We start from the raw sequence: 27,813 nt of genomic DNA, 5'->3' as shown, positions 1-27,813 counted from the left end.
CTCAAAAATCTATGTTGTTCCAAATATAAATGTGAGAAGACATTGGGTGGTTCTCACAGGGAAGTGTGTAAATGTATAAAGATTGCTACAAGTGAGGGCAACTTGATCCTTTATATTCTCACCACTGTTGGTCAAAACCAAAATCCCAACATAGTTCATATGTGGATGTGTCCTACTTCCCTGAACCAGGAGTTAGCTTTCTTTTTGTTTGTCAGAGGATGTATTTCCTGACATAATGAAGCAGGTCGCTTATCTATCAAAATGAAAACACAGACATTTGAGAGAACATACAACAAATTCTCATTATTTACTACAAATATATAAACTGAAATGAAATCAAATTGAATAACTTGACTACATCAAAATTATGAAACAGTTTGTATTTTATACACAGCGTATGTACACTGGTTTTGGAAATGTGGGGTTTATCCATGCAAATTTAATACAAAACACTATTTACAAAAACAAATAACAGTAAGAACATTTTTCAAAAGAAACATGTATGTTGGAAGCTCCAGCAATAATGGAAATCCTGAAAAAAAGGCTTAATACAGTATAGTACAAGTAGACAATCTTCAAAAGTATGAAAGATGCACTTTACAAGAACATGAAATGCAAAATCAATTGAAATGCACTATCAAAAACTTTGCAAGTATATACACAACTTGTGCATCTATTTTTAAGGATCACTCTCCTGCTGTGCCCTCAGAACTACTTTTGCCACATCCTGCACACATTTACAGGTTGACCATTTGGTTACATTGCATCTTCTGAGTTTCATAACCACAAGTTACAAAATAAAATAACTGAATACCAACTGAATGAGAATTGTAAAGCAATCACATTTTCATCATTCTAGACATTCCACAATAGTAAAAAGTATTCACATTACTCCCAATGTATTCCACCAACCCACCCTTTTTCACTACATCTGTGTGTGTATTCCTCCTGGGAATGTCAGCCTTGCCAGGAACACTCAGGATTTGCTCCAGGTATCACACAACTGCATCAGCAGCTCCATGTGAAGAGCACAGTCCTGCACAGCTTCAGAATACAAATTAATACTGAACAGCAACTGCAAGTGCCTGTGCCAGGTATGGCACAACCAAACCCTACACAAATATAGTCATTTTGGAAACATTGCACTGGTTCACTCATTTTAAAATGAAACAAAGCAAAAAGGTATCCTTGTGGCATTTCCAAATATTCTCTATTACAATTCGCCTTCATAAAACTAAGATAGAAAAGGTTATGTTTGCCTTATTTCACTTAACTTTGAATGAAATGAGGAAACCCTCCTTAGTGCCAAGAATTTAATTTAAATGACTGACTTTGTGCAGTAATTGAGTTACAAAACTCTGGAAGGAAATTCTGGTCTCATTGAAGCCTTACAATCATAGACTTATTTAGGTTGGAAGAGACTTTAAATGGATCAAGTTCAACTGCAAATTTAACACTGCCAAAATCAAAACTTTTCCAAAACAATTTAATTGCTATCAGTCCGAGCTGTTCTTCTCCTTTAGAATTTCCTAAGATACTAGAGTAGCCATGAAAAAAATTTTTGGTTTTCCTTGTTTTAAGATTAGGATTCTAAAATATAAAAAACACTCTGAAAATTCTTTTTTGAAAATGCAATTGGTTATATATAATTTGAACTAACAATGATAGATTAGATGTCATTTTATGATAACTGGTATGCCTTCCCTAAAACTGACCAAGCAGTTGCAGAAATTTTGCTGCCCTTTGCCTCTCATGGTGAAAAAATAATGGCCAAAACAAATGAGGGAACAAGCACTTCATATAACCACAATTTCAAGATAGTATGTTAGCAAAATTGTAATATGTGAAACACTTAAAGACAATAAAGCAAAGGGCATTCTATTATGTAACAAACACAGGAGTCAGAACTGCTTCTGTGCGGTGGCAAGTTTAAACTAAAATTCAATTAATCACATATATTCTCTATTTAAGCAGTGGAGATTAGGAGAATTTTTCTTCACAGGAAAAGAGACATTTACCTTCATATTTTCCAAAACAAACCTGTACCATAACATTGCTCATTAAGAACAGGCAGTTCACCTGTCCCTCTGTCTGTAAATGAATGACAGCTGACCCAGTGTGTGGCATATGGAACAAACCCAGCAGTTCTGTTTGCATTTCCTCCTGGAAATGCACACATTAACCCCTTCAGAGCCATGGTGCCATTTGCAGTCAGAAAAGGTCTGCAGTTCCCAGAGCAAAAGCATCCTCTGCCTCACTGCATCACCCACTGCTGGGGATAGGAAAATATTGCTGAATATCTATCAGTGGTTACTCTCAAATTATCACCTGGTGGTTTTGCCCAGGTTGCAGCATCTCTTTAGGAGCAAGGAGGTGTTTTTGTCAGCAGTTGTCCTGCACAGCATCACTGGCACAAAGGCAGGGGAGCACAAGTGGCACCAGCCAGGTCCCCTGCCCATGGGCAGTGCCCTCTGCACCATCAGCCACGCTTCCTGCAACACTGGGACACAGCTGGCCACACCAAATGGGCTCTGGGAACACAAAGCTGGCAAATCCCTTGTTGTTCTGAGCTCTACTGAAAGCTCCATGCCCTCCAGGATCCTCATCCCTCAGCTACAGAACACAAACTTCTTTACTGAGACTGAAGGCTTTTCCTGGAGTGATTCATTGTGAAATCAATTCAGGGCACTCTCTGCTTTTACAATTCTACTTTGCCTTTCCCATTGCTGGTCTTAATAACATTTTCTTAATTCCAAATTGTGTGTGTTGGGGTGTGTTTATTTACTTTGCTTTTCATGTAGAGATCCTCTAAAAGAAACACAGACACATGTGCCTGATTTGGTGAGGGAAAAGTGGCATTTGATTTGCCAATACCAAACCACATCTCCTATCTGCAGAAGGGCTAAAAACTCCCACAGGCTACTTTCAGTTGAAATCAGGGGAACCAGCCTTTCAAATAAACACTTAAGGAATCAGCAAAGGGAAGAAGAGCCAGACCTTTGTCCTTCTCTTCAGTACCAACACGACATATAAAATTCCATTTTAGCGAAAATAAATGTCTTCCTTTTTGTTTGGATTTAGCTACAGATTTATGTCAAAATCTGATGAGACTGCCACTAAATGATATGGTATTTGAAGTGAAGTTTTTAGTGCAGTAAAAACCTAATGGTTGTCCTCACCTACAATTTTATTGAGGTAACACCACCTTCCCACCTCACTTCAATGTAATTTTTCCTACCATCTAAATACTGTTTGGCTTATCAGAAATTTTTTATTAAATGAATCCACACAACATTTTACAACTTCATTTGACTTACCAGAGGTCACTATTTTAGTCAAGAGTCTGACACTAAAATTTGCTAGTGTCAAACAAGTTTAAGCCATGTTTGCTATGGTCTCCAGCTCAGGTGTTCCACAAATCAAAAAGGTGAGAATCTACTGAAGTCAAGGGTAAAACTTGCCTTGACTTCAGTAAAGCCTAGGATAAAAAAAAAAAAAATTGATTCATGTTAGTTGTTTATTGTTTCAAATCCATTCCTCCCTGTTTTATGCTCATAGTTCTTGGTTAGATTTTGGAAGGACTCCAGATCAGAGGTCTGGATGGTTTCTGCATCTCCAGCAGTGCCCCAGTAAGCACAGTGGATTAGCAGTGCTAGAGAACAGATGAAAAGCATTTCTGAGATACTCTCTGGGAAGACACAACACTTCACAACAATTATTTTACTGTCACTGCTGTAAGACCTCACCATATGTGGGACATTATTGCTCAAGTGAAAGATCAGTCACTTGTGACATACTGCATGCAGTGACATAAAACACAAAAAAACCATACAAGGCCAGAAGCCTTGTCACTATGCTGATCCACTCTGTAATTTACAGTTCATGCCACATTATTGCCAAGTTTATTAGGAAAACTTAATGCACCTTCCTAAAGCTTTTAATGTTGACTTTTCTTCACATTGTAAGTGAAAACAGAAAGAATGCAACGGGAACTGAGCAGGCCTCTGTTTTTACCTACCCTATCAGGTGTATCAAGTACTAAGCAATGGCATTATATCCTAAACAAAACTGAAAATGGGTATCTCAAACACTGGAAATGTTTGGAGCATGGTTTCTGGAATCACTGTTACAAATTCTTTAAAAAATTCAAGAGGAAGAAGGGAAGTGGCCCAGAGTAACCAACAACCTGAATGCACTAGATCTGAGAATGAACAAAAGTAAGATGCTGGGAATCAAAAGGAAAGGAAAAAAGGAACAGAGTATATGCAAATTCTTGTACAGACAAGACATAACTATCTCCACAGGCTTCCTGGAAATGAAAACTTCAAATTCAAATTCTTTTGAGCATCATTTTTGAAATTGCTGTTAAAGAAATCACAATGGTACAAGCCAATGTTAGCAAGGCTTTAGATTATTATTAGTAGTAAAAGCAGTTAGAGATGAGAAAAAGATTCATCCAAGCACAGTGGATCTTTTCTCAGACTGCTCCTAAGGGTACTGGAAGGCTTTAATCTTTGCCATGCTAAAAGAGAAGCCTTGGAAGAATCATGATTATCCTTCTCTATCAGCAAGAAGGCAGCCATAATAATTTCCAAGGAATGGCAAAGCAAGACTGTTGGTAGCAGGTCTGTGGGGAAGAACTGCAGAGTACTAAAAAAAAATAAATTGTTTTAGTAGATTTCAGTTTAAAATGAGTACATAAGTTTCATATCCAGTTTTCAACTTATTAAGGAGTTTGAAAAACCCCAAGTCAGCAGCTGCTACATCAAGGGAATTCTTAACGTTTACATCGTGATGTAACTTAATAAAATTACTTCAAAAGGAAAAATGTTACCTTAAGATCAGAAAATATTTTCAAATATGACAAGGAAATAGCAGTGGAGATCAATTTTCAGATAACAAAGTGACAGTTTATAGTTAGCACTTCCATGGCTAACACTGAACTAGAACTTTGCTCCGGTAGTAGCAACGACAGTGAAATGAAAGACAAGGATTAATTCTTTTTGAGTGGCTGGGTTTTTTAAATGTAGCAGGCAAGCATTTTGCTTAGTGAATTATAACTTTTTCTTTAGTTTTTGACTTTTCAGATAGTGACATTAATGAAAACAGAAATAAAGGTGTTAAAATAACCATTAGAAGAGATGCAAGAACCAATTAGAGATAGATTTGAAATTCAGTATTTCAAATGTCAAAGCAATCCAGTTTCTTTAAACACATATTTATCTAACCTAAGATTTATATCTAAGACTTTGCAAAGTAATTTATACATTAGCCTCTCCATAAGCTGTGTTTTAAAGACAACACTATATGAACGATAGCGGATTTTAGCCATTACACGTACACAAACTTGTTTCAATGGATTTAAAAATAAGTGGTATTTTTAACCTTATAATCAGAAAAAGGTTATTTTTCCTGTCAGCTATTGCCTATAAGACTACAGTAAAATAGTCAATACTCCTCTCTCATTTTTTAATGAATTATCTTACACAGGGTCTTGGTCAATTTGAAAGAACAGAATCAAATCTTGTCACATGCCTGGCAAACATATCCCTCAACTGAAAATAACAGCCTGAAATAGAAAATCTGTGGCAGTCAAAACATTTTTTTAATTGAGCTACCTATTCATGGAGAACAAACTAATACAAACAGAGCTACTGGCAAAATGATGAAATTATTTGCAACTTGTTTGGAGAAGAACTCAACTGTGTATGGTTCAACACACCAAGGATTTGTTCAGAAGCAAACAAATACATGAACTCAGAAGTTTCAAAAGAACACCACAGTGGAAATGTTTTGTTTTCACATTTATCCATGGATCCAATGTCTCAGCACAGTGACATTTGTACAAACTGACCTGTGTGCTAATGCCACACTCATGGAAATTACACAATAAACCCTGCTAAAAAGATAAACACTGATACTTCCCAGCTAAAGTATGGATATACCTGTTGTAAAAATGTCATGTGAGATCAGGAGGAATATTACACAAAATCCTGAACATCACAGCATAAACCTGAGATTTTGGCAGTTTTATCAAAATGTCCTAAATTACTCTGTATGAATCACTAGTCCTCATGTCTTATTCATCATGTGTATTTGCTTGTCCCAAAGAAAGAAAAGTAGACAACTTTGTTTTTGTCCAACAATACAATAAACCAAAAGTAATTAGGTATTATCAAATTAAATAGCATAAATAAAAAGTATTTACAGTCTTTTCTAATTATTAGACAACAATTAAATTGTGCAACAAACTTAAAAACACCCAACATCAAAAATGTGAAGTATTACTTAAATCTTCACATACTGATTTTACAAAAAAACTATTAAAATATTAAAAAATTTCCATTGTATCTATTTTAAACAAAGAAACTTCAAAAATGTTTAAGACTATTAAGAGTTATTACACAGGCACTTCACAGGTAAACAATCTACAGTACAACTGAAAAAAAATATTTGGCACCAACCTAGAAGACTGGAAAAACTCAATAAACTGTGTCCTTTTCTCACTGTATCCTGTTCTGTGTAATCACCAGACACTCAGACTCAATACTGGCAATGTTAGAAGTGCGAAGTTACAATCAGGAGTGCAAAAAACAAATATTAGAACGCAAATATTAAGCTTTCAGAGAGTGAAAGGGGATTACAAGTGATCAGTTGCTCACATTTTACCATCATACCATCGCTACATTTTTGACTTATCTTTATATCAAATGATTGACTCAAAAAATTAAAGTGACAGGGGGTGTGCTTTGTACTTTCAAAAGTAATTCAAACAACATTTTCAATGTAAAAAAGAAATCCAGCATTTAACTCTAACACTGAGATGTTAAATGGCAGCTTTTAACTTAACTAGAAGGAGAACCTGATGCCACCACATTCTCTTAGTACATCCAATTACAAAAGAAAAAAAAATAGTTATGTTCTTTTAACTGTGAACTGACTCCAAGGTTTTCACACACAGCTCCAAAGTAAGGCTCTCTACAGCATCTGGACAGGTTTTAGTTTTTGATGGCTTGGGTGTTCCTGTGTAGGAGGCTGCAGTGCCTCAGAGCAATCCATAACAGAGCTGCAAATGGGAAGCTGTCTAGCTGCCAACAAGTTGTGTCACATGGAAGAAAGCTGAGATACTTTCAATGCAGGCAACTCAAGCAGAGCTTGAACTGTGAGGCCAACCTTCACCAGACCCCTTTCCTCCAGAATATGATGAGGCAAGCAAAGTCTCTCCTGCAAAAGAACACAGGACATTTAACCAGTTCCATGCCTTTGTCCCCAGGGCAGGTAACAAACACATTCTCTGAAGCCACACACATGTCAGGAAGACACCTGCAGAGAAAACACCTCAGGCCTTAAATGTCCCTGTGGTTCTCCCCAGCAACAGAATGGGCAGAAACTTGTTACAGTTAGGATCTGTCTGAAGTGTTAAACTATGACGATGTCAGAAGATGCATAAAAGACTGCTAAATTCTTAAACTAAAGGACTTTCTTTTCATAAGCAGAGAAAAACAAGCTGGTGGGTGCTGTTGGCTCAGTGGTCTTCTCTCCCCCTGTTTTGCAAACTTACTACCAATCTTTCTCTTGGGATAACTTAGAAGCGCTGATAGACTCAATAATGAACCATTCTCCAAGAAAGTCATCATTCAGTCCCAAAATTCAGCACAAGCTGGACAATCTTCCCAACTGCCAGCTGACGGTACAAGTAATTCACAGGATAAATCTCAGCACTAGCTTCTGAATAACCTGTGGCTCCACATGAGAGAAGCTATGGCAGAGCAGTAAACCAGCTTCTAAATCTATCAGCTAATTTTCTTCTTTCACTAAAGAAGATCAAGGGAATTTCTGTCTCATAATATGCAGGAAATAATTTCTTCTTTAGGTTTTTTTCTCCTCATAAAAGGAAGTAAGAGGATACACTTGGGCAACAGAAGCACAAGTAATGGGCTGCAACTACAGCCATGCTAAAAAAGACAAGACAAAACAAGACTCAAGTCCATTTCTTTGTTTAGATGACAATATATTTTACAAGGAGGTCAGTGTTATTTTTACTATTAAGAACTGCCTAGAAACCCATAAAGTAGCTTCCTCAAATAATCCCATAAGCCTGGAATGGAATTTCTGTTCAGATCTTCAAGTTCTCTGGTCCATATCATAATCACTACTGCTCCCTAAACAAAGTTCCCCTAACCCCCCAACCTCAGTATTTGCTGACGTTTTCTGTGGTTATTAATATTATCAAAAAAGTAATTAGTGTACCTGTGGAACGCCCAATTTTTTACAAGCATCAAGAAAGTTTTCAACATTTCTTCGGCACTTTGCCATGCTGAGTTTAGGCTGTGAAGACAGGACATTAAATCTTCATCAGACATTCGTGAAGGAGTGCATATTTCTGATGAAAATTCACTTACAGTTACTAAAACACAAGACACATTCTGTGAAGACTCAGTATGAAGAAAATAGCTCTTAAACTAAACTTCTGAGCCTCGCTTAATGCTTCTTCCAAGAAAAACCAAAGTGAGTAATGTAGCAAATCAATGCAGCAAACATGACTCAAAATGTTTAATATTGAAATTCAAAAGCTTCTCTTCATGTAAGATGTACCAAAAATGAGAGAAATGATTGATGCCTTACCACTGCTGGCGATGGGACGTGAATGCTGGCAACAGAACGTGGCCTTATGTGATTGGCTAAATGGCAAAGAACCACCCCATCCATCAACGCTGCTCCAATGTCATCTGGCAAAATCACCTTCAACCTGGATTCAAGATTCTAGGAAAAAGGCCATAAGTAAGTTACTCTCAACATTAGCTAGTTTTTAATTTTAAAAGCAGGGTATTTTAAAGCATGTAGATGTTTAAAAGGAATATTTTAATACTAAAGTAAAATAAACAGAATAAATTTATGCTTTACTCAGTATAAACATCCTTTTCTCCTTACAGGCCTTGTGTTTCTGGGCCTGTTCCTCTGTTTGTTTTGTTGGGTTTTTCTTGTGTTTTATGTTATTTTGTGGGGCTTTTTTAAATGACACAACAACATACATTGAGAAAGACATTCTGCCAACAATGACCAGAATACACAGCTCTCAAGCCCATACAACATTCTACTGCTCATAACAGGAAAGCACAGAACTTAAGGACAGAAATGTTATGCTGAATATGTGATCAGTGCTTAATGGGCAGAATCTGTGAGTTGAAACCATACAGGCTTTTATGAGAAGGAAAAAAAAGATTTTATGAGAATAAAAAAAGAAGGGAACACAACTGTGGGAAAAGCTGTGTTGCAAAACAGAGAAGGCAAACAATGGTTTTTCCCAGCCCAACAACAAGAGTTCACTGCTTAGGAAGTGAACCAGACAAACAAACATCCTTCACAGAAGTCACACCACAATTCAGCATTGCCCTGAAAAGCAAAGCAGCTGTGATTTAGTTAACTCTAACTGCTAAATGCCTTGAAAACAAACAACAATTTACTAGAAATCTGAAATGTAGATCCCCTTCAGGATTATGAAATTTGCAGCAACTTTTTACACCCAAAAAGCATTTGGCCATTTAGAAAACAGTAATAATTTTTCTTCAGATCTCAGGTCAAACAATAGCAAACACAAGCAGATTTATTGTGTCCCTAGAAAATTTAAAACCTCAGAAAAAAAACTCATTTCACTTTGTTTTTTAGAAAGAAAACAACCCCAACTAATTCCCAGTTGGTATTTTGGTTGGATCCAAACAAGTACCAGTGTAGCCTGTTACATGAAATTCCTTAGGAAGAAATACCACTACAGGGATGCCCTTTTACAACTGCAACAACTTGGAGGCCTTTAAAATGAAGATTTAAATGTGGAACAGAGCAAACCAAATGCACTGCACCCATAGAGTGAATGATGGTACCTACACTGCGAAGCTGCCTGATTTGTTCCCTCTCTTCCCTTAAATGTTCCATTTTCCTCCTCATAGTAAAGCCAGGATCCACTGCACTGTAGTCCTGGCGCGAGGCACGGATGAAAGCTGTCAAACAGGAGGGAAGTCATTCAGAATTCAGATTGAAAACATTCAAAAACTAAAGATCTATAACCGAGGATAAAAACAGGAAAAAAATGCAGAATTTTTAAGAACAAATATATTTAAGCATTCTGCTAGAAAAGATGCTCCCAACGAAACATCTTTCAAATAAAATGCAGAGATCATCTGACTTAAGTGTAAGTGGATAATTAAAAAATATGGAGACTGAAGTGACTTCAATATTGAAGTATCAGTATGGGACATACAACTCCATCTGCACTTCTTCAAGAATCTCAATCTAGCTTTGCAAGTATTTGCATTGTGTTTATTTTTAATCAAGTATAAAGCCTTTAAGCCATTAAACTACAAGAACAATTGTGTATTGTTTCCCTGTTCTTTGACAATGACTAAGTATGCACAAAATAAAGAAGTGGGGAAAAAAACTTTAAAAAAAAAAAAAACAACAAAAAAATCCCAAACAAATCACTCTGCAACTTGAGGAGCTTCCAATTATTTGCTTGCCAAAGCAGCTGTCTGTGCCTTTCCCAGTACCCTGCAGTGATAAGTAAATTGAGTGAACTGCTGTACGGTGACATCTGCTATGCTTAGTGCCTCTTGCAGCCTGGGAAGTAAATACACTGTTCTAGAGAACATCAGCTTACCTGACCTTGGTTTGAGACCAAATGGACCATGAGTGTTACTATCTGTCCTTTCATAATCCTGTTAAAAGAGATGAAGTCAGTTTTCTTCCACTCATTAAAAGAAAGAACTTTTGTTCCCATCAAAATACTGTTTAAATTATTCTTGCCTAAGGAGAGTCCTTCTGCTTAACTGAAAGTCTTTTGAAGAGGACAAGATAAAATAAATTGAATTAATGTAACCTTACAAACTATCATAATGAGAAAGGAAAGCAGCACCAGATTATCTAAAACGTATTTTAAAAATATTTCAAACTACTGCAAATCATTCTGTGAACAGAGTTTAAGCCAGCTGTATGCAGATGCAAATATTCTTCTAATATTTAGCATCAAAACATTTCTTAAGAAATATCTACTTCCAACTCTGAAGACCAGGTTTTTATCATTTCACCATCTGAAAAGGGAATGCACTCAGTATCTTGCTATGTACAAGAGATAACCTTGTTTCATTCCAGTGTATTCTGGGAGAGGTTTTAATTCTCCTGTCTCAGGCTCCTCACTGACACGAGGTAGAAATGTTAATAATGTTTGCTTTACTTTGAGCTAAGCAGTGCAGTGCTCTCCCAGTGAGACTCCATGCACAGCCACCCCTGAATGAAGCTGGAAGGCTTCAAAAGGTGACACCCAGTACTGAGAAGGATGAAATTCCTCGAGAAGTGTCACCACCTTCGGGTTTCTGGTGATCTATACAGTACTAAACCATAAACTGCAAATCCTCTCAGTGACTATGTGCCCTGAGGAGCAGTATTCCCTAGGAAGGCCTATCAAATATGGCAAATTTGGTTTTTGTTTCATTAGTATTTTCACCAGGAAACATAATGGAGACAAAGCAATGCACCTTTCCTCACACCAGTCAAAAAGAAGAACTCTAGTGGAGACCAGAGTTGAAAAGGTAAAACAAGTTGTAATATCTGTCACTAGTTTCTGTCTCTTTTTTAATTTTTATATGATGAAATACTTCTAATTGTAATTACAAAGGAAACTAACAGCTTTGTATCTACATGAAAACCTGGTGACAGCAATGAACACAAAGAAATGTTTGTTGAATGAAAAACAAACCCACAAACTTGTACCTCAGACGACACAGGAGACTGTGGGGACACATTAGTATTATCACTGTCTTGCTAAAAAGAAATCAAAAAGATGAAATTATAAAAAATGAAAATGATGATTTAACAAGAAACATGAAATTATGAAATCCATGAGACATGTAACATTTATCAAGTATGCTACAAACTGGCAGCAACTAAATTTAAAATACGTAAGGCAAGGAACCACTGTTGGCTGTTTGCATCAAATACTAGTTTTACATCACTTCTGCTTGATAGGTGAATTAATTTTGCTATTACCAAAGCAAGCAAACATCCTACTGTTCCCCAGCAGGCAATCATGATCATTTTTTTCAAATAAAGTAGTACAATAGTTGTTTCTGCTATGGTTTTGGAATGCAAAGTTAATTTGTTCAAAAAAGACAAGCGAATAAATTTATTTCTTAATATTTCCAACAATTACTACATCTCACCTCATCATTTTCATTTCCACTTGAACTCTTTCTGGAAGACTTATACTGCAAAACACACACAATTATTACTTTAAAATGAAAGCATGGTTTTCATTTGAACTAAAAGGCTTGCTTTCACTCAGATGTTATTTATTACTAATGAAGCTGCTGAGAAAAAAGGCCATGTCACAGAAACAAAGGAACAAAAAGAAACAAACCAGAAAAGAACATGACATTTCTAGGCAAGACAAAATCTTCATTAGTTGAAAAGATAAGTGCATTTTAAAACTAAACACTTTCATAATGTGAACTCTGCATGTGACAGCTGATCCAAGTGAAAAGATCTTAACAACTGCTAACATGAAGCATTATTTCTTAGAAAAAATTATGCAACCTGTGAAAGCTGCTTTTGTAATATGTTTTATGTGACTAAGATTGCTTACACTTCAGGAGATTGACTTGACATTGCAAAAAATTAAATTAGAAAAGATTAAGGTTGCCTTTAAAACTTCAAAGCCTGATCACATCCTTTTATGTATTTAAGACAATGCTTTACCCACAGGTCTGTCTGATTTGTTGTGTGTTGCCTTCAGCACTGTCCCACTTCCCTGATTATGCAGGAAGTGGAGAAACTGAAGGAAAAAATTTACAAAAATGGTATTTAAAAAATAAATGTATTTCATTGTCTACAGATCAAGTGTAGTAAAAGTAAAGGAGCCCCATGCAGATTGAATTAAAGAGACCATCACTACAGAAGTCCAAGTTTGTGGGGTGTACGTGGCCAGGCTACTCCTCCTCATGATGTGACACAAATGCAGGTTAAGCAAGAGACAACTGTATTGTCACTGCTTTCTCACAACAGCACTGGTATCTATTTTTTTCCCAGTTTGCCATGGCAAACAGGCTGTTTCAGTGGCTTATTGCCTTGGTTTTGCAAATGAAACTATGAAACAGTGTTGTCTGTTACTGCTACAGGCTGTTTAATTCACTTAGGAGACCCATCTAGAGCTGTGTGTAATGTGATTTCAGGCATCTGCTCCCATCACAGAGCTCACAACTGACTGCTGGGTTATGAGCAACCACTTCTGTAGCGGTAGCACAGCTCTTTAACCAGGCAAACAACTGAATTCAGTTTTACTGAGAAGATTTTTTCTCCTCCAATGCCACATAAAAAATTAATTTCAGGATGAAAACCCTGGAAAGAGGATACAACTCCATAATCTCTTCAGGGAAAAAAAAAAGCTTCTGTAATCACAACAATATATCTGAGATGGATGGCATGCTCTGTTCTCATAAAGAATTTAATTTCTTTGAAGTTCCCTGGCATTTCACAAAGATGTTTGATGGCGAAGACCCAAGAAACCAATTTCATAAGTGACAAATTTAATTCTAATTCAACCTAGCACTGCTCAGAGCTCTCCTATTTCTCTACTTAGCCCAAAACAAACGTTTCCCACTGCTGCTAGAACTTCCCCTCTGCTCTGCAGAAAGCAGACACTGGCACCTGCTGACTGAGGGTGCACACTACAGCAGCAAGGGAACACTGAAAATGTTCCTTCTGAAATGAAAACTAATGCCATGAGACTCAAAAGGCATAAACCATTCCTAGAACCATGCTGCAAAAAAAGGGCAATGTATCTTTTCTTTGCACTAAAAATAAGTACATAAATAGCTAAATAAAAATCCCTCCAAATAGATGGTGAAGGACCAATGACAAGATTAGTTTTTGGTTTTGGCAGAAAACAATAATGAATTACTTTCTTTTATCTGAAGGATAAACTTTGATCAATTTTTTCCTCTCGATTTTCCTGCACTCTCAAATTATCCTAAATACATACATATATATATTAATCAAAAGAGTAAAATAAAAAATTATATGTTACATGCAAATTTAAAAGCATCACAACCTTTGAGGATCTACCTTTACTTAGTTTTATAGTTTCTTCTACTCTTATTAAAAAAACAAAGTGTCACCCACCCTCACTCCCCCCATTACCTTGAAATACTCTTTTCTAATTTGTTTACTTCTCCTTCTTTCTTCATTCTGCCAGATTATTGGTTGTGTTTCTGGCCAATGCTGCTCATCCACTGAATCCTTCTGGTTTTCCAGTGGCTGTAATAGTCAGAAATACTTTTATGTAAAATTTAAGCATCTCTCTTGTGTATTAGCCCAAATTATTATGAACTACAATTGTTAATTGTTTGCCTGCCTCAATCTAGCTTTATGACTTGAAAGTCTAACAGTCTTAATGCTGATTCTGGTAGAAACCACTCATTTTTTTCCAATTCTAAAATATATTTCACGGAAGAAAAAGAACCTATGAAATAATTCTTCAGAAAGTAACACTTTTCAGCATTGAGACTAATTTTGTAGGTAGGTTGGGAAACCACCAAAAGCTGCCAGAAATACACCAGTTTCAAGTGTGGTTAGCCACTAGCACATCTAATTTCTCACTGTGAATTCTCATCACACAAAGGATGGCTACAACAAGACAGCTGGAGCATTTGTTGGCTGTTTCTATCTAAAAGATTATACACCCCAACAAGCAGGAAGAGAAATCTCTCTTTCAAAGTATTGTATTATGCAATACATACTGAGGAGACAGCTAAAGTAGATTGATTCTTAAATAATAATAATAAATAAATATGACTGCCTACTTTATGAAAATTGAAAGTAGACAATCTGAATGGACTGTTTCTTAAGGGTACCACAACATTTCCATTTCTTCTTCCAAGAATATGAAGGCATTTAAAGCAACTGTAGATAACTGTAGATACTAGATTGAAATAGTAAGGTACTCTCTACAATTTAATGAAATACTTCATACTTCAACCCATCTAGAAGCTGCATCTAAAAACCAAACTGAACATTATGGTGAGGCAATACCTTTATATGGACAGACATACTAAACCCAAGAAAGTAAAATTTATGCCTCATTAGTTTCAAGACCTTAAAGCTGGTACCAAATGCTTTTAAAACAAAAGGCCTCTGTTACAAACAAGTCAAATTGAGGCATAAGATCCCCAAAGGGTTTACATTTTCCACCACAATTAAGACACCTTCAAGAATTATCTGTATAAGCAAACCATACAAATGCATAAAGTTTTCTGCCACAGAGACAAAATCAAGGAAACAACAACAACAAAATCACTCCAATATAAAGCCCCCACATTTACATTTGAATATTTACCTGCCAGCTGTATGGGGACACTGAGGAATTCACTTCATTTGTTGAAACACTAAAAAGTAAGATGAAAGGCATTATGAAATATAGTACTTTTTTGTGTACTTTAAAACAAGTTACTTGAAAATAACAAAAAAGTGAATCCTTAAAAAGTGGCTTCTCCACAGCACTACAGTATTTTTTTGCCATCTGTGTAAGATGTCACAATGTGGCTTCAAAGTATGACCACTTAACTAAAATCTGAAATCATATTTCACTCTCCTTTAACATAACTTGACATGGGGTCTTCCACACTACAGTACTTTATTCAGATAAAACTTCTTTTGACTTTTTTAGTTTGTTTTGGGTTTTAAGTCTCCGAACTGCCTGTTTCATTAACAAAAAAGGAAAAGGCAAATTTAATTCTACCTGGATTACCCTCTAATAAAGAAGCCTAACAGAGGTGCACACTTGAACAGGTGACAGCAGCTCAGAGAGAAGCTGTGGTAAGTAAGCAAGGCCTGGAAGGTTCCAGGTAACAGCTGCAGGAGGAGTCACACAAGCACAGCACATGATGCAGCCAGCTCTGCAAAACCACAGGCACCACTGAGAGGGGAGACAGCAGAGTAGGATGTGTCACACTGAAGGAGCTGCACTGGCTCAAGATGCTCCCCTGAGGTGCAGCTGAACTGCACAGAGCCATTCCCACCCCACTGCTACCCAGCACCACCAGTTTTTTTCTCCCCATGTGGGTCTGGACATGTCCCAATTCCCTAAAAGCAAGGCTTTGGGTATTTCTGATTATTGATGGTTTCTGGGTTTGTTGTTTTGTTTTGGGTTTTTTTCTTTGTTTTGTGTGTGGGTGTTGTGCTTTTTTTTTTTTAATTCAAAGAAAAGCCTAAGTGCAGCTCCTGCAGACAGCAGATTCCTCAGTAACACACCCTCCATAAACAATACAGGTGTTGCAGGCTGAACTCCCAGCAATGCTTTTCCAACAGCTCTTAAGAGCACAAAAGGACTGCCAAGGAGGAAAATTTAGATGCCTAAGCACAGTTCCTGTGCCACCCTGTGTAACACAGGACAAGACATCTGCACAGCACCATCACCTGTGGGAGGAGCTACAACCTTCCACACTGGAATTGGAGCTCTGAAACACAAATGAATTGCTGTCATAATCAAACCTACAAATTTGTTTCTGTATGACATCTACTTTCCTAAATGCTCAGAAGAACAGATTTTTTTTTTATCTGAAAGAAAAAGCTCAAGAACAGATTACTCTTGTAGCTTCAATTTCATCATGAGCTTTTAAAAGCATTATGACAGAAGATGGCAGTAGTAACACAATGAACAAAAATGAAAGTAATAAAAGATTGAAAGCTGTGATATATTTAAGTATATCAATACCATTTTTCAGATTCCATTGGCTGCTTTGGCCTGTTCCTTGTGTTTACTGAAACTGAATGATTAAGAAGCCTAGAGAAAACAAAAAGGTATTTGAAACAATTTTCTTAGAATATGTTACTTTCACTGCATCACATTTCCTGTAAATAAAAAAGTTTTGAACATTAAGTGGCACCTTCCATAAAACTAAAATGTATGTGTACACATATGAAATCCAAGCCCATTCCTGCTTCCATTTGAATTAAGAGTATAATTTCCAGCCCTTGAAGTATTTCAAGTTCTGTATTTAAAGAAGCAAAACTTGGTGATAAATCAAAATGAAGTCTCCTCTTATTTTTCTCCCTAAATAGATACTATTTCAACTGATCTCACACCTGTCTAAAGTGATGCTGCTCTCTACAAAAAGCCCCACTGTTCCCTACAATTAGAAGACAGACAGTCAACCTAAAGCAGACCAGCAAGGATAGAGACAGACTGAGCACAAAAAGTCAGTCAGGAGGGGCAGATGAGAAGGTGGCTGAGAAAGAAACATCACAAGTGCAAAGGAAATGAAGGTAAAAAGGTGAGGTGGCAATTGAGAAACACAGGCTAAGAGCTAAATGAAAATGTTAATGCAGAATTTAATGGAAATTCCATTCTTCTAAATGGTAAACAGCCAAAAAAGCCTGAACTTACAGAGATTCAGAAAAGTGTTTTTATCTGAAGCAAACACATACCACATGCTTGTGTGTGCACAGGAAAATGATACAAGCTACTATGGATGTTTTAAGCGTTAAAAATAAAATTATCAGTAACACTTAAAATTTGATGTTTTCAAGTAAGCATCACCTTGAACTTAAGTGAAAAATTCTGAACTCTTGAAGCAATACTACACTTTGACACTGAATTCATGGGCAGAAGAATGATGGAAGCGTATTTATACAGACTTCTATTGAGAACTAGAATGTATTAAGAACCAGAACACCACTATTTCATGGAAGAAAGTAAAACAGTAACCCCTTTTTATATTCCTTTACCAATACATAGTGCAGCACAGCCATTTACTTTAAATGACTGATGATTTTTCAATCAAACTTCCCTGATTACTGTGATAACTTTGAGCTCAGTAATCTCATTTGCAGTATAAACCTCTCATTGTGTGACCCTCACTTTAATGGGATTATGAGAAGTTAAGCCTGTAAACCTGTAAATGTCTGTAAAAGTTAAAGCCTGTAAAAGTTAAGCCTGTAAATGCCTGCTGCACTCAGTCTGTAGCATCTGCCTCCTCTATTTTGTGTTCAGAAACTAAAGTTTTGAGAGGGCACTCCAGGACTGATTTATACTACAGCCTGAAAAAATTGTAACCAAAAAAATATTCAGAGCATGGGTTGTCAATCCAGAATATAAACACGCTTTTTAAAAGTCATTACTTTTTACAGAGAACCCCCATATAAACTGGCTTTGTCTTCAACTGAAAGCAATGAGAAATTCAGTGGGACTTTGTAGCAGACAACAATTATAAGCAAAGAAAAAAATTAGACTCAGTTTGATGCAACACCTGCACTAAAACTGACACTGTAGTGTAGATGCAATGATTGTAAATAATACAGGCTATTCCTTTTCTATACTTATTCTATGAAATGCAAGGAAAAACTATTGAAGCTAATTCTAACATATATATACACACACTTTTCAGCTGCTTTTCACTACTTCTGTGCAACATGTATATAATTAATGACTGAGTTCATCATGAACTATAATTATTTAAACAAAGTATATTCTTATACTTTCTAAAACAAAGCTAATAATTTTTGAAAGCTCCTGTTGAAAAACTGAAGAATATAGATGGGGAAGTAACAGCAAGTTCAGTATCTGACATGTTGCAAGCCCAGCTATAGAAATCTCAATTTCCTGTGGAATAATGAACTTGGAAGCTTTTAACAAAAGAAAATAACGAATAAAATTAATCTGAATTTACCAAATTGCAGACAATTGGCAAAATAATTTGTTCAGCTGAAAGGGGGTCAGGGGAAATCACTGCAAGGCACATTAATTACTGTCTTCCAGGAAATACAATGCAAAGCAGAGTATGTAACATGAAAGTAGAAGTAGTTTGAGTTCAGAAGTTACACTCAAGTGTGGTGTTGATGGTCCAAAATTTCAGCAACTGTTGTTACTCATGCCATCACTTACTAAACCCAAATCTTTATTGTATAGGTCAATTATCAGGCCAATTACTGACATCTGACTGATTCATGAACTAAGAACTTGCATAGGATAACTGAGCTAGAACTGCAATTCATTTCCTACTTATGATCCTACAAATCACACCAATTCTGTTGTTACAGAGGTAGCACATGAACTAATCTTCTGAAAGGGTTCTAAAACTCACACAATTTAAAAAATCTAAATTACTCAGCACCACAAACTTATATATTCTACTTCTATATTATGCAAGCACAGCATCTACTCCAAAGTGCTTGACCAGATGAGAGAGAAAGGCAATGGCAAGACCAACAAAGATATTGGAAAACATTTTATCAAGTTTCAGGATTTAAGACTGGAATCTCTTCTCAGCCACTTATACTGTCAGATTTTGTGCAAACATAACAATGATTAACAGACACAAATGAAGTGAAAATGGTAGTGTTATTTTAAGGTTAGCTATCTTCAAGTCTAGACAAGCAAGTACTACCATGAATCTCTAAAGTGTAAAAAGACACAAGAAATCCTGTGCAGTGAGACAAAGATGAATTATTTTCAACTTGTTCCAGAGCAGTCCATTGACTTCACATCTGGCTCTGCTTTGTGACTGAAGCTGTGTCTTCTGGATTTAGACAGTTTTAGGAAATCACTGCTGCCAGGTAAGAACCCAGACTTAATTGTGACGCAAATTCAAATAGGCTCATTTGGAATCAATGAAAATTATTTAATCTAAACTACTCTGCTGTCTTTTGAAAAAGACAAGGAGAATCCGGACTAAATTACAGAACTTCAATTTATAAGGCAATCAAGTCTGAAATCCCTTCATTCAACACCTACATGTTTGAGTATAGTCTACACCATACTCCAATTTTATGTTACTGGTGAGGTTTGTTTATTGCAAATACTTCCACCATGGGTCAAATGCAAAACAAATTATCTCTGAAAATGATCACTTTAAAACCAAAGTACCAAACAAACAACGCAAAAACACCAAACAAACAAAATCCCAAAAAACTGAAAGCACCACTTTGCATGAGGTACTGCATCTGAGGTTGTATACGTAAAGAAAAAGAAAAGCTTTTAGGTTTGGACTCAAAGTGCTCTTTGGAGAATTGCCTAATTAAATATTTTTCTTACTTAATATTTCATCCTAAAGAACAAAGAACGTATTACAAACTGATTTTGATAACAAAACCTCTTAGGCTAACTCAGTCAATCCCTTGAAGTCTGTGTTTGTTCAGGAAATGGCCAAGAGCATTTCTTTTGTCCACACTTTAACTCTTTATACCTTGATGCACGTCCTGCCGCCCTGGTCCTCTGGAAGAGCTTTTCACTGAATGAAGTTCTATAGCTCAGTGGCCTTCGTCTGAATTCACATTTCATGCACACCAAAGCCAAAGACGGAAGGAGGAAGCAGGATAGGTTGATGGGAGAGCACAGGGAAGTCATTAGCATAGCGAGCAAAAGGAGAGGAGACTGCATAATATTACAAAAACATACACTGAACAAACAGAAAAGTGATTAGTAAGGAGTTATTTTGTGATGCTTAACTTCCCTGAGGATTCTGTTCACTGATTGACCATATTTTCCACAAATAAGCATAGAAGTATCTTCACGAAATGTTAAAAAATATTATTGCCAGTTAGAAAACCCCACAGATTAAAAAGCAAGGCTAAATTTTCTATTAGAGGAGATTTTGAGCTCATGTATCTGAAGATACATAAGCCAACTTTAAAACATAAATGCTAAACTAAGAAATAAAACTTAAGAACTATTAAGATTGCACATCTGCATCATTCAAGACAAAGCAGAACAATTAGCAAGACCACTGCATTAAGACACAACAACATATGATGAGTAAAATTCAAGCTGCAGTTACTTCAGAAGAGGAGCGGCTTGGCATTTCAAATGATTAGATAACCAGGAAACACGTAATCAAACAAGAGCCTCATGCAACATAAAAACCATCAAACACACTCATTCTCTCTTCCTTAAAGGAGAAAATGATGCATTCTTGGCCTTATTTGCAATACTTTAGGTACTGAGAATACACTGGCATTAAGATTTCATTCTTATTTTTCGCTTCCCTGTGAACAACAACCAATTCTTGAATGCAGGGCTTGGAGTTCTAAGCAAAACCTATTTTATCTTTCACACATGCATACTACTGTTACTATATTTACCTAATATAAAATGCTGGGGAATTTTTAAGACCCTGCAATTCATAGTATTGGGATCTCAGTTTCTCTGAGGGCTTCATGTGTATTTCAACCATCTTAAAAGCAAATCAGCAGAGTCTCATAATTACACAGCAATTTGAAAGAAAAGAACACAGTAGTTAAGTTGGTATAAACTTGCATCTATTACTGTGGGATACTGAATGAGTGTTAAGAACTGTTTTAGTTAATGAACTACTATTAAACACAACTTTCACCTCTCAGAGGAGTTTACTCTAGAAGTACCTTACAGCATTTGCTTGCTTGTTGAAGGACAGAACAGAAACTGTTCCTATGCCAGCCTGGCCATTTCTATGTGGCTCTAGCTATTCCTTCCTCTTCTTCATTTTACACAGTTGCTAACTTGTTCTATTACATTCCTTTAATCTGCTGCTTGTTCCATGGCTCCTTTTCAAGAATTATTCTGTTGAGATGCCCATAATGAAGCAGAGAAAGGCAGGCAGTTGAAATTATTTATTTTTATCCATATATATTGTTCATCCATCCATAGAAATTATTTCTTTTTATCCATAGATTTGACAGAATAATGTAAAAAACAAATTTCCCCTTCAGTCCACAGGATACTGACTGAAGGAAGTATCACCTAAATCAGCTTGTATCTGAATAAAAATAACCAGTCACAAACAAACTGTAGGGAGGTTGTGTAATTTAGACAAGAACACAGGACTGATATCTTGACAGAGTCCGTCACTTCACTCTTTAGCAGCTGGACAAAACTGTTCTCAAAATAAGGTGTCAAAAACTTTTGGGTATAAGAGAGGTTAAAGAATAAATTAATTGTAACTGAAGTTATTTTAACTGATATTGTTCTACCTGTGTTTTTGTTCTTGCTGCAACAACTGAGCTGCTATTTTTCTCAGGTCAGTCACTTCTTTGAGCTCATCATCATCTTCAGCCAGCAGCTGTTCTTTCTGAAGTCTGAAAAATTAAACATCAGTGACTTGCCTGGCTTCAGGGAAGCAAGACACAGAAATGGCTCATTATGGCAGTAACTAAGCAGTGTTTCCTGTAAGCTTATTCTGTGTCCAAGAGGAACACTCTGTTCAGTATGAGAATTCTTTCCTCCATATGTAAGGAGCTTAAAAAAAACCCCACTGTCACCCCTGCCACTACTAGTAAAACCAACTCAAAAAATATGAAGATTTACCTTTTTTCATCTCCCCAGTACTCATTTTGTTCTATTTTCTGGGATTTCTCAGGATGTTTTCCCCGTTCCTTCAACAAAATGGAAAAAAAAAAGGCAGAATTGAATTAAGGCAGGAAAAAAAAGGAAAAAAAATCAAGGCTACTGAACAGTTTTTCTTTTGTCAGTCTCTGGTACCTTGACATAGGAGAGCAGGGTGCCAATCTGTGCATCTCCCTGCTCAGGAAGAGCTCCCTCCTCCGCGTTGGGATCAATGTAGTCAAATGTCTCTTGGTCTAGGCAGGATTTATGAAGAATAGGAAAAACATCAAAACAGTTTTCTTGATCAAATGTTATTCTGAGAGAAATAAGTACTTATGAAAAATGTCAGATAAAGATAAAACATAGAAATTGTGCCTTCCTAAGCTAGAAGTAATTTTTTTCCTTTCTCTCAAGCCTTTTCTCTTGTGATTATTACATTGTTTTCTGAACTGATGAAAATACAGTATCAACACTTGATTCTGTCATTTTGTGCCATTTTCTTACATTAGATTACCTGAGCAAAGTATCTCTGTTACCTAAAACAACAAATGCACAAGTGGTATTACCTTTCTGTGGATCCAGTTTACTTCCCATTACATGATTGTCATTCCTTAATGTCTGTTCCCTTGTTGATTCTGATACCTGGGAGTGAAGGCTGATTGTATCATCATCAGATGGCTGCAAAGACACTCACATTTAGTGCAGAACTGACATGGAAATGGTATTATATGATTTCCTACATTCCCACCATATCATATTAATTAGAATCAACCTTAACCAGAAATGGTAAAGAAATATATAATTTGTGTTTGATATGGCAGTCTAAGGGTTTAAACTCAACTTACACATACTGAAAGAATAATAAATGCAACTTGCTGAGGTATTTCTCAAATGATATAAAATACAAAGGAAAAAGGTCTAAAAAAATCAGAAATTACAAATTCAACAGTGAAAAAATACTCACTTCTGTAGTGGACAACCTTTTATCCCCATTATCACTTCCAATGCCAGAATCTGGTCCATGGTTTTTATTGGGATAAAAGTCTTCCATGCTACATTAAGAAAAATAAAACACAAAATACCCACACAAGAATGAAAGAAACAATAGTTTTACTTTCCATAAGAAAATAAACATCTTTTTCAATATATATTCTCTATACTCAAAACCCCCACTACTCACCTGTCTGTGAGTGGCTGGGAGGGGATTCGTTTGCCTAATGATGGCAGATCCAAGGAATCTGGTTTTTTATCTATTCTGAGGCACGCCTGGATACTGAGGAATTTAAATATATGCACTTTGCCCTTTAAACATATCTGTTGGGAAACACAGGAACAAAAAGAAGTGTTAATCACACAGCATGTGCGCTGAGAATACACCCCAAGAAATACCTGCAGCACTGCATTTACAGCCACAACACCCCAAAAGGAGAAATACAAGAAATACAGCTAAAAAAAGAGAAAACATCATTGGTATAACTTAGAACAGCTTCCTCTAAAATCCTAATGCAAATTTCTGTACTTGTGTGCTTTAATACTAACCTGTGCTGGTGGTATCTGCATTGGATTGTTATCCAAAACTATAACTTGTAAGTGACGTAACTTTCTGTAACAAATGGGAATTTCTGTAATTTTATTACAAGAAAAATCCAGCTTTACCAAGGGAAGGTCTCCTAATTCTGCATTCAGGGAAAAAAGCAAACAAAAAAAAAAGAATCAGTTATCTTCTTAACACTTTGCCTAATTTGCCCACATCAATGGAAAGAAGATGAGTAGCTCACCATCTGGCAACATATGGAGATTATTTCTTCTTATGTTCAATTCTCTAAGTGACTGCAATTTTCCTATTTGCTGGGGAAGAACTTGAAGTTCATTACAGCTAATATCCTAAGAAAGATATAATTAATAAATCAACTGAACATCTTAAATGAAATTACACAGAGGAATACTGTGATCAAAACTATTAGAAAGCATACTATTAAAAGAAAAGAAATCCAAGAAAAGAAACCCAACTATCTTGGATTTTCCACGGAGAAGATGTACCATAACAGATCTTGCTGGTTTTTTAAATGTTGAGTGATTCCAGAAATTCAATTCAAGTTAAATCAATGAATGATGAAATACTGGGTTTGAAATGAATACTGTAGCCTAGGAATCAGAAATTCCTGGTGCAGTTCCCAGATCTGTCAAAAACTTCTTGTGCTATTGCTGGCAATTGACTGGCATTCTGCTCCTCTTCTAAAAATTCTTTTTCCTTAATAAACCTTGAACCAACCCATGAAACTAAAAAGAGCAGGCAATAGCAATAGCAGGCTCACCAGCTTTTTGGATACAAGCACTAGAGGGTGACAAAGCTGCATCAAGTGAACACAGATTACAGCTATTTCTGACACTAATTTAATATTAATTTATGTAAACCAGAGTGATTGAACAATCACAGAGTCTTTCCAGCCTTTTAATGTTCTAAATAGGTATATCAGAGGTACTGGAATGAAACTCTCTACTATGTCCTTAATCACCATCAAGTGTGCATTCTGGATTTCACAACTTGAAAAATAAACCAAAATATCAACACAACACAGTAACTGAATTTAAATTTTGTAGTTCTATATTTTATAAATATTAATAATCTATTACACTGAATATATAATGAATATATGATATATATAGTGCTTATATATATAGTGCTTTTAAATGTACTGACTACAAAGATTCACAGTTGTACTTACCAACTCCATTAGATCTCTCAACTTTCCAATTTCTTCTGGAATGGAGACCAGCTTGTTATTACTGACAACCAGAACTTTCAGTGGAAGATCAAACAGGTATTTTGGCAATGTTGACAAAAGATTTCGACTTGAAAGCAAGAAAAAGGGAAAAGAAAGGCTGAATTATAAGTGAACAATACAGAGAAGTTATTTATGTAGATATGAATTAAGTCTCTTTTTATGTTGCATTTTGGGCAGATATGCCAGGCTTTTTTGGTTGAAAGCATGAGAAGCAAAAATATGCAAGTAAACTTTTTTTGAACTGACTATAAAAACATGGCAATGAAGCAGTCATTCATGTCACTTACATAGATTTCCTCTGTTTTTTTCAGGTTTTTGGGTTTTTTAGGAGCTGCCTGCTTTACTATGAAATGCACAATACATTTCCACCATCTGAAGCCTATATTAGAATGTGGTTTTCTCCTGTAACAAAGCCCCTGAGCTAGGAAGGCAGGATTTTAGCCTGTTCTCCAATGCTACAGCCCACATGTTCCTGCACTGCAAATCAGCCCTTGGACAGGAGCACAGAGATGAGAACAAAGCACAGTTTGGCAAAGGATCATCAGGAGAGCTGACTCTTGAAAGAAGAATTAGAATACACAGCATTTCTGTGTAAAGAAGTGTATTCAGCACCTCAAACACCATCAAAAGAGAAATGGCTTGCTGCTGAAGAAAGTTAGGCCCTATTTCTTTCAGAACATGCTGTGGTTTTGTATCATATTAATCCTCTTTAAAGTTGTGACAGGGTACCTCACTTATGAATTCATACTGTAAGAACTGAGATTTGCAGATTTTGAGACACAGAACCTACTCAGCTCTTAACTGAGAAAACTGTTTTGGATTTGATGCAGCTAATATCAGAAACAAGGAGTATTGTAGAAAACAGGGTCAGGAGAGTTTTCTAGATTCCCTCACCTTCCAGAGCTCATATCCATCTTCTGTTCTAGTGACAAAATCCAACCATATGTTTTCCAAGTTTAAAAAGAGCAGTACAGCAGTGGATGTAAATAATGTGCAAAATGAGCAGGACTTTCTGGCCTCTTGATAGCAGCAAATTTCTATAGCTGGATTTCTGAACACTGTCTGTCTACATAACATCAGAAACAAAGAAAACTCTGCAAACACAATGACCTGATGAAGTAAAATGCCAACTCTCTAAGGAGATATGTTAAATAAAGACCAAAACCAACCACCATTACTCACCTAATGTTAAGGTAGGTAAGCATTTGCAGGTTTTTAATAGATTCTGGAATGGATTTGATGCAGTTGTGATACAAATTTAAAGTTTCCAGTGGTGCAAACAGCCAGACATCAGGAGGAATTTCAGTAAATCTGTTCTTTGAAAGATCTAGAAGCAAACAGAAAAAAAAGATTCCTTTTTTAGTCAAGACTTTCCCTTCAGTAAGAGGAGATAAAAGTATCCACTGTTATTCTTGTCATGCTCTTAAAAATTAAGGTGTTGCAAGAAGTGTAAAATAATTCAGTTTTACCAGATGCTACCGCATATAATTAATACACAAAAGAGCCTTAAAATACTGAAAGATTATTGCTCAATATGCAATTACAACAGAAAGTAGAAGAGTGACAGGAATTCAAAAATACATTTCCTACTACACAGTTACAGTTACAATGACAGTGAATATCAATTATGATTGTCCCTCCTCTATCAAGTCTTTGTTCTGTGCAACTCTTGGGTTTCTTCCTCTCCAACTCTAGGCACAACAGTAAATCAAGGCAAAAATTCAGTTATTTCTCCTGTTTGACAGCTACATTAGAATCCAATGTTATTGTACAATGTATCTGCAATGCTAAACCCAAGTTCCCAAGGCACCCTTACACAGTAACTGACATTCTCCAGCTACATATTTGTAACTTAACTGAAAAGGGGATAACGTTGCATAAACCAATGCCACAGGTATTTATATATAAAAGTCAAGATGCAATTTAACATGGCCTAAAAGCAGAAAGAGGAGAGATCTTTGACCATGGAGCTAAAGTTATTCTGACAATGCATGATTGCATTATGCAAATCTGCATGCTGGAATTATGACAAAACAGAGCGTTACCAAAATGCACAGCACCTCTGACCGTATGAAACCTTGAAAAGAACCAGAAAATACAAATGAAATGTGACCCAAGAATCCTGGAAATTATCAGCTAAGCTACCAGTGCCATCAAAAGTCCACCAAACTACCTTGGAAGAAAGAGATATTTACTTGAGAACAACTGCCTAGTCTTCTGAAAGGAACTCTGGCTGCCAACCCAGGACATTTCAAAAGGATGTGGTTTCTCAGAAATGCTGAACAAACTCTTTTAACAGAGAAGTAATACAGATGCCTTGCTATTTCAGGCTTTAGTTCTCAGTTTTTAACACTCACATGGAATAACTGTTTCTGCTTAGCTCCCATCACATTATCACTGGAATGAACAGGTCTGCAAAAAGTCTAGAAAAGGGTTGGAAAATTGGCTCCAAGTCATTGTCAGGTTCAAAGAGAGCTCAACAACCTGAAGTTTAACTGGCAAACCAGCTACGAGCAGCATTTCTTAGGGCCAGCACTGGAATCAATATTGCTTAGCTTCTTCCTCACTGGTACCATGAAACACCATCTTCCTGTGGAGTGATTTTTGGCACTTGCTTTAACTTTACCTCTTGAAGTCTAGAATATGTGAAATTTTGTGTGCTATCTGGCTGTCATTCCATTATTTCTA

The 27,813-nt window shown here is 36.3% G+C and overlaps 1 protein-coding gene across 1 annotated transcript in view; it reads right to left on the bottom strand.

Annotated features, from left to right (window-relative positions):
- Positions 1–355: 355 nt before the first annotated feature.
- The window catches only part of LOC115914702 (leucine-rich repeat and calponin homology domain-containing protein 2-like), a 39,126-nt gene continuing 11,668 nt past the window's right edge, over positions 356–27,813 (bottom strand). The window contains exons 2-22 of the mRNA XM_030967367.1: positions 26,308–26,452; positions 25,066–25,192; positions 24,118–24,223; positions 23,879–24,015; positions 23,520–23,653; positions 23,304–23,391; positions 22,906–23,017; positions 22,496–22,593; positions 22,322–22,389; positions 21,988–22,092; positions 20,226–20,303; positions 16,757–16,825; positions 15,380–15,428; positions 14,185–14,301; positions 12,210–12,254; positions 11,761–11,811; positions 10,652–10,709; positions 9,883–9,995; positions 8,626–8,763; positions 8,251–8,328; positions 356–7,224 (exon numbers count right to left, since the gene is read on the bottom strand). Coding sequence (XP_030823227.1) covers positions 7,105–7,224; positions 8,251–8,328; positions 8,626–8,763; positions 9,883–9,995; positions 10,652–10,709; positions 11,761–11,811; positions 12,210–12,254; positions 14,185–14,301; positions 15,380–15,428; positions 16,757–16,825; positions 20,226–20,303; positions 21,988–22,092; positions 22,322–22,389; positions 22,496–22,593; positions 22,906–23,017; positions 23,304–23,391; positions 23,520–23,653; positions 23,879–24,015; positions 24,118–24,223; positions 25,066–25,192; positions 26,308–26,330 — 1,914 coding nt within the window. The 5' untranslated portion in view covers positions 26,331–26,452 and the 3' untranslated portion in view covers positions 356–7,104. The remainder of the gene's footprint in view (positions 7,225–8,250; positions 8,329–8,625; positions 8,764–9,882; positions 9,996–10,651; positions 10,710–11,760; positions 11,812–12,209; positions 12,255–14,184; positions 14,302–15,379; positions 15,429–16,756; positions 16,826–20,225; positions 20,304–21,987; positions 22,093–22,321; positions 22,390–22,495; positions 22,594–22,905; positions 23,018–23,303; positions 23,392–23,519; positions 23,654–23,878; positions 24,016–24,117; positions 24,224–25,065; positions 25,193–26,307; positions 26,453–27,813) is intronic.

Source organism: Camarhynchus parvulus, chromosome 4A (genome assembly GCF_901933205.1).
Source record: "Camarhynchus parvulus chromosome 4A, STF_HiC, whole genome shotgun sequence".
Lineage (NCBI taxonomy): Eukaryota > Metazoa > Chordata > Aves > Passeriformes > Thraupidae > Camarhynchus > Camarhynchus parvulus.
Note: the sequence above shows the minus strand (reverse complement) of the source record. Positions and strands in the feature narration are given on the sequence as shown.